At 41.1% G+C, this 7,298-nt stretch overlaps 1 protein-coding gene across 8 annotated transcripts; it reads left to right on the top strand.

The window, feature by feature from the left end:
• The first annotated feature begins 606 nt into the window (after positions 1-606).
• LOC114568468 (low choriolytic enzyme) lies at positions 607-6,963 on the top strand. Of its 8 annotated transcripts, none has more exons than XM_028598479.1 (10): positions 607-700; positions 2,931-3,029; positions 3,168-3,258; positions 3,841-3,904; positions 4,034-4,189; positions 4,549-4,669; positions 4,756-4,934; positions 6,338-6,419; positions 6,644-6,768; positions 6,874-6,963. In XM_028598479.1, coding segments are annotated over exons 3-10 (810 nt in total). In that variant the 5' UTR covers positions 607-700; positions 2,931-3,029; positions 3,168-3,177; the 3' UTR covers positions 6,876-6,963. The 8 variants fall into 8 exon arrangements, with proteins under 8 accessions (XP_028454280.1, XP_028453984.1, XP_028454103.1 ...); XM_028598302.1 differs by lacking the exon at positions 607-700 and adding an exon at positions 761-826; XM_028598377.1 differs by lacking the exon at positions 607-700 and adding an exon at positions 1,226-1,377.
• Positions 6,964-7,298: the final 335 nt, after the last annotated feature.

Raw genomic sequence — 7,298 nt, forward strand, 5'->3', positions numbered from 1 at the left:
AGCATCCAAAGTGGAGTGGGGGCACGACAAGACTATAAAAGAATTGGATATTGTGGTTAGGATGAAAAAGAAGAAAAGTCTCTGTTGGGCCTTTTTACAGGCAGCATCTGTGTTGCTCTCAAAAGATAATTTACTGTCAATGATGGTTCCTAAATATTTATATTCATCTACTGTCTCAACATTCATGTTCTGAATAACAGTTTGTGAAACATTGTGCTGTGATCTACGGAAATCAATAATCATATCCTTTGTCTTGGAAACGTTGATAGACAGAAAGAAGTTTTCACACCACACAGTGAAATCATCAACTACAGGGCCATGCCCCGCCTCATCATTGTTCAAAAGGCTCACTATAACAGTGTCATCTGCAAATTTCACACAGTGCCTATTCTCATACTTATTCCTACATCATTTGTGTATGAAATGAAAAGCAATAGTGAAAGAACAGCCCTGAGGAGAGCCTGTGGAAGTAAGGGCTCATGAGGTTAAGACACCATTAACCCTAACACACTGCGACCTATTCGACAGAAAATCCAGTATCCAGCCAATTAAGTTAGGGTTCAAGTTAAAAATAGACTGAAGTTTCTCATCCAACGAGTATAGGGCTGAATGGTATCGAATGCTGAAGAGAAAATCGATAAAAAGAAGCCTTGCATTAGTTTTTGAGGATTCCAGATGTTGATAAAGGGAATTTAACAATGTAAGTATTGCATCCTCAACACCTCTGCTAGCCCTGTAAGCAAACTGGAGAGGGTCTAACTGTTCTTCCACCTGCTTCAGTAACTCCTGCTTAACCAACTTCTCAAAAGTCTTCATCACCAATGAGGTGAGAGCTACAGGTTGAAAGTCATTTAAGACCTTGGGGTTCTTACTAGAGCCGGGACTTTAACGCGTTGATTAAGATTAATTAATTACAGACTTTGATGCGTTAATTAATTACACAAAAAATAACACGTTAAACATTTTTTGCGCATTTTAATCACACTTATTTTTGCACCGCGGGACGTTTCTCACTGGATGAGTTTCGGCGGACCGATTATACTGGAGCACTAACTAGCGTTCATGACTTCAGACAACAACAAACCACAGTGAACATGAACGAAGAAGCTGACGAGACCGCTTTGGTTGGCTCCGTGGATGGGACATTTTGTTAAAAAAAACGAACGGATGGAAGCGTCGATTAGAGCATGGTTGTGTGCAAGCTATGCAACAAGGATTTCGCATATCACCGCAGCACATCGAGCCTCAAGTATCACCTCGACGCAAAACATTTAGCAGCTAGCGTGGACGTTAGCCCGACTCCAAGTACAAGGACTCACACCCAACCCACACTCCACCAGATGACTGGTTTAAGGACCAGGGTAACTAAGTCTGAATGTACTTGAAAGTATTGTGTTTTACTTAAAAAAACATAGTTTACAGAAGGTCTACCTACCTATAGGCTACCTGAATTTCTGAAATGTACTATATTTCTAAATATGCTATTGCTACACTTACTGGCAAAAATTGCACTGGTCTGCTGGACTTGGTTGAACAAAAATTATTCAATCAGTCATTATTCAATGGTATACTAAAAATCCATGTGAAAAAAATTACTTCTCACTGTTCTCAGGTCAAATATTTATGGAATTAAAATGCGATTAATTTCGATTAATTAATTACAAAGCCTGTAATTAATTAGATTAATTTTTTTAATCGAGTCCCGGCCCTAGTTCTTACACTTAGCCACAGGAATGATTGTAGAATGTTTCCAAATCTTTGGAACTGTTTGCGTCTGGAGGGATTGAGTGAAAATCACTTTAAAGATCTTGCTTAACTGACCAGCACAAGACTTAAGGACTCAACCACTGACCACTTTAACCAAGTTGGTGTAGATGGGGAATAAACCGGGAAGAAATATATCATTTCACATAGGTGATACACACACCCTCCCATCTGTCCCTCCCTTCCCCTCTCTCCCTCCCCTCTCCTCTTCCCCCAAGAACTCTGGAACCCCTTCAGGATCAGCACCGGCCACTTTATGAAAAGAAGACACTCAGGAACTCTTCCTTTTGTAGTGAAGATTTCAATATCTTTATCTTTCATGTTCTACACTGTTTCGTTTTGCCTTACATTTGCACTATTTAGAATGTTTTTTTAATTTATTTTATATATTATTCATCTGCTTTTGTCTTTATTTATGAAACGTGTTTTCAATTGCTCTGTATGTCTGGCACATACAGTCAGAATCAACAATAAAGTTGACTTGACTTGAACACTGAACTGTGCCAATGAATACAATTTGCTATTACAATTAGATCACATTTCTTTTCTTAAATTACGTTTTTCCAAAACACGAACTGCTAATGCAGAATTAGTTGTATGAACTTTTGGGATTTGAGTTGTGAATTATATAACTCTGACCAGTCTGGCAACCTTGAACTTTCTGCAGTATAGAAATGCATACCAGTAGTTAATTTACCTTTCTGTCTTCAGGAACTGATAATCCTAAAACTAATATACTGACATTTTTTTGGTCTTAAATTAAAAAAAGGAAAACTGAAGAGGTTAGAAGTATTATCCAATTAGAAAAATATCATCTATATAAAATTATATATTTCTTATCGGTTTATTCCCCATCTACACCAACTTGGTTAAAGTTTCATCCTAACCCCAATATAGAATTCTTTTATAGCCTTGTCGTCCCCCCACCCCAATTTGGATGCTTTGAGAAACAGTGCATCTTACAATAATGCCTGCAATATTTACAGACTCTGCCACGGCGTGGAACATTCTCATATCAGACATGATATTGGATGCTGACAACTCAATTTTCTACAAGTGTTCCCTTCCCACCCATAGAGTGTAGGCATACATCTTTCAAATGTATGTGTCCGAACCATATGTGACTGATAAGCCTGTGAGTTTAGCTGATTCTTTAGCTTTCTCAGTACCCAGATAATCCATATTTGGGCTCAGTGACGCATTTGAACATGTATAAAAACCTGGAGTGAAACCTCAGCTGCACAAGTCCACACAGAGGATCCAAGGTGAGTTCAAATGTCTGTAGCAGAATGCAGGGAAGAAGTGTGCACTTTGTTTCAGTGTGTGAACCCTCAGCTGTCTGTATTTTTTGGTTCAAACACTATATCTTTCCTCTGAGTGGAAGCTGTGTCTGTGTCCTGCAGGTCTGCTAGGATGGCTCGCATGTCTGTTTTCAGATTCTCAGCTCTGGCTCTGCTGCTGCTGCTGTCTGCCTGCTGTTGGGCCGACAATGAGGTAGGAGCGTCACAGGGCCCATCATGTCACAGTGTAAATGTTAAACATGTTGAAACTGCACGATTCAAATCATTCAGATGAACTAAATTATTAACTTGGACTGTCAGTAACAATCATGAAAGAACTCCTGTGTCACATGAAGCCGATCATCTTCTCCACATTCACAAAGTTCTGTTAAATATGTTAAATTGAGCTTTTATCCACACCCTACTAATAAATGAAACCTGGAATTGTTGTGGCACAGGCCAGCCCTTAGAGAAGACTGCTGTGCAGAGAAACACATCTTTCCTCTCCTTTTTTAGGATCTTTGATGCTAAACAGGTCTTTCATCATCTCTTTGCACTTTAAAATCACACTTTAAGTCACAGTATTTGGTTATTTGGCTGACAAATGATTTTTCTGTTAACTTTTAGCTGTCATTTCAAGTCATGTGGTTTAATCTTTTTCTAACGTATTTGTTTTTTTCTCCTCTAATCCCACGCGGAACCTGCAGGCAGGTATGTAATCTGTTCTAATGATCAGACCTGTTGTGCTGTGACTGCTGTATTTTTACACAAAGTGAAATGGTGTTGTTGTTGATGTGCAGAGGATGACTCAGCGGAGCTTTCTGTCTCTGAACTTCTGGAGAGAGCCAACAGTAATCTGAGTGAGTGTGAGCTGCTGAAGCCATGACATTTCCTTGTTTTATCAGCAGCAGTTCAACATGTTTCTGTGTGTGTGTGTGTGTGTGTGTGTGTGTGTGTGTGTGTGTGTGTGTGTGTGTGATGTGTTTCAGTCCGTTCTGACGATGATCCCATCCTGACTGGAGGAGACATCGCCATTGGCAGCGAGGACGAGAGAAACGCCGACCCCTGCACCAGCCGAGGCTGCAAGTGGGGAAAAAATGCTGACGGGAAGGTCTACGTTCCTTATTACATCACCAACCACTTCTGTAAGTGTCACACACATCTCACACATATGATCTGTCCATTACAGTATGATGACCACAATGACCTGTTGTGCTCACCAAGGGGGAAACATTTGGCCATATACGTCATAAATGGCCTTAAAAACCAAAAGCCAATGGAGAGTGTAAAGAACGGCTGTGTGCGCACCTGGAGGCTAAGGCGTAACTTACACTGGGGACAGGGGGTACATGTCCCCCCCACCTTTCAAAATCCTGTTTGTGTCCGTCCAAAAGTTGTCCAATATTGTGTTGTGTTGTTCTCGTGCTATGGGATGGTAAGAAGCTAAATGCTGTGTGCTATGGGATGGTAAGAAGCTAAATGCTGTGTGCTCTGGTCCTGGCAGCTGACCGGGAGAAGGCCATCATCACCCGTGGACTGGAGTCCTTCTCTTCCTTCTCCTGCATCCGCTTCAGGCCAAGCAGAAGCAGCGACCGCGACTGGCTGAGTATCGAGTCCCAGAATGGGTAAGAAAGTGATGTTATAGAAGACTTTGAGTTGGAAGCTTTGCTCACACTTGAGTGTTCTTCAACTCCTCTGTGCTCCTGTCCAGCTGCTACTCCTTCGTTGGCCGTCGTGGTGGGAAGCAGGTGGTGTCTCTGGCCCGGAGGGGATGCCTTTACCATGGCACGGTGCAGCACGAGCTGCTCCACGCTCTGGGCTTCAACCATGAACAGACCCGCTCTGACAGGGACAACCACATCAAAGTCTTGCTGCAAAATGTTCAGTCTGGTAAGGGAGCTGGTTATTATTCAGACTGCAGACAAGTATAATCACATAAGACACACTCATATGATTTTTTTTTTTACAAGAAATCATGCAGGCCTAATGTTAATTAATGCATAAACCTTGTGAACAAATACACTTAAAATGTACAACCTCATAGACCTCACAGTTCTGTTTTTGTTCTTATTCTCATGAACCACATTCTGCCGCTCTTAAAGGGGGGCTAACTGTAAATGGCACTTTCATATCTCAAATAGGGCTGCAACTAAAGACTATTTTCATCGTCACCTAATCTGTTGATTATTTTCTTGATTAATCAATTAGTTGTTTTATTTCTAAACTTTCAGAAAATGTTGATCAGTTATTCCCAAAGTCCAAGATGATGTCCTCAAATGTCTTGTTTTGTCCACAACTCAAAGATATTTGGTTTACTGTCACAGAAGAGAGAAGAAACTAGAAAATATTCACATTTCAAATTTTTTCATTAAAAGAAATTACTCAAACTATTAATTGATTATCAAAATAGCTGGCTCCAGTGGAGCTTCTCAGTTGCCAGCAGCTCAGACTGTGGTTGTACTGGGCAGTTTCCATGTATGAATGTGCAACTGTGTGAATGTGATAAGGGTATTCTTGCAAAAGAGAGGCTTCCTCTCAGTGAACCTTCCCAAAATAAATAAGGTAAAAAAAAGTTGATAACTTATCGATGAGTCCATTGAACTCTGCAGCTCTAATCTCTTAGATTTAGTGACTCTGAAACTACTTAAAAAAGGTTGATTAAGAGTAGGACCTGCTGTAATCTCTGTTTGTAGTCCTGTGCTTTTGAGAGGAAGTTGTACCTATCATGGCCCCAGCAGCCTGTGTGCTACATGAGAGCTGATCAATGACTCTGTCCTAACACGTGGCAACAGTCTCCGGGGCACGTTTCCCAAATCCTTGTTCTCATCACGACCATCAGGCTTCACTGCTCCTCCAGAGAGTGTGATACATTAATACTTAAATCTATGTATGTGTATTGATTTCAGACATGTAAGAAAAACATTATTTTCTGAAAAAATATAAAAGAAACTTTTGCTTCATATGGGAAGATTTGAAATGTCTCTTCCCATCTTGTTTGCAATTTAAGTATGGTGGGTCCCTGGTGCCTCCTAGTGGACAAAAAGAGCTCGAACATCACACTGCCAGGGGGAAACACCACGTTTTAGCAAATCCCTGAACCTTCATGAAACAGAAGCTCATTCTGTGACTGCACTTCTCTGAACATAAAACCATCAGCACCAAACCACGGAGCTCTGCAGATTATTGGGATCTTTCTCCAGCTGCTGGACTCCTTTCTGTCCAGAGTCAATGTGAAGTCAAACCAAACAAATGTAACTTTAATCTTAACTTTATTCTTTTTTTTTGTTTTTAAGGAATGCAGCACAACTTCAATAAGATTGCCACCCTGAACCAGGGCACTCCCTACGATTACAACTCTGTCATGCAGTACCACAAGTAAGGCAGTAAACAGCTGGCTTCACTTCTGCCCTGCTCTCTGTGTGTGTGTGTGTGTGTGTGTGTGTGTGTGTGTGTGTGTGTGTGTGTGTGTGTGTGTGTGTGTGTGTGTGTGTGTGTGTGTGTGTGTGTGTGTGTGTGTGTGTGTGTGTGTGTGTGTGTGTGTGTGTGTGTGTGTGTGTGTGTGTGTTGCTCCCTTCTAACTGCTCTGTGTCCTCTTGCAGGTACGCCTTCTCCAAGAACAACCAGCCCACCATGGTCCCCATCCCCAACGCCAACGTGTCCTTTGGCAACGCCAAGGAGATGAGTCGCAACGACAAGGCCAGGCTCAACACTCTCTACAAGTGCTGTGAGTGTCCACATGAGCACATTATAAAAAAGAAACATACATATACACCTGTATTCAGCATTGAGTTTGGAGCTAATCCCCCTATGTGCTGTTTCACTGTTACAGAAGAAGTGTTTTCAGATGTGCTGACAGACGATCAGAGGCTCCCTGACCAACAGAAGCTGCAGCCCTGAACTCATCAGCACAACAGTCAATGATCATTCTATAAAGTTTTTCTAACTGAAACACAGTACTCTCTTTTCATTCTTTCATCACATCCTTGTTTGTTTTGTCAAAGGTTAAAGTCACAGTTGGTAATGATGAAAAGGCAAGGCAAGTAAGCTTTATCTGTACAGCACATTCCTCGCAAACTAATTCAAAGTGCTTTAAAGTATCAAACAAATAAACTACGAGAATAAAAGTTAGAGTGCAGCATTAGAAATTAACAATTATTTAAAGAAAGGCAGCATCAAAAAGAAAGGTCTTCAGCCTGGATTTGAAAGAACTGAGAGTTGCTGCACAACTGCAGTTTTCTAGGAGTTTTCACATTC

The sequence above is a fragment of the Perca flavescens genome, chromosome 1 (assembly GCF_004354835.1).
Source record: "Perca flavescens isolate YP-PL-M2 chromosome 1, PFLA_1.0, whole genome shotgun sequence".
Taxonomy (NCBI): Eukaryota; Metazoa; Chordata; class Actinopteri; order Perciformes; family Percidae; genus Perca; species Perca flavescens.

Excerpts from the sequence above, each read along its gene's own strand:
- LOC114568468 (XM_028598114.1), top strand. Across the intron at positions 4,190-4,548 it reads TTACATCACCAACCACTTCT|CTGACCGGGAGAAGGCCATC; the intron begins GTAAGTGTCACA and ends TGGTCCTGGCAG. Across the intron at positions 4,670-4,755 it reads AGTATCGAGTCCCAGAATGG|CTGCTACTCCTTCGTTGGCC; the intron begins GTAAGAAAGTGA and ends GCTCCTGTCCAG.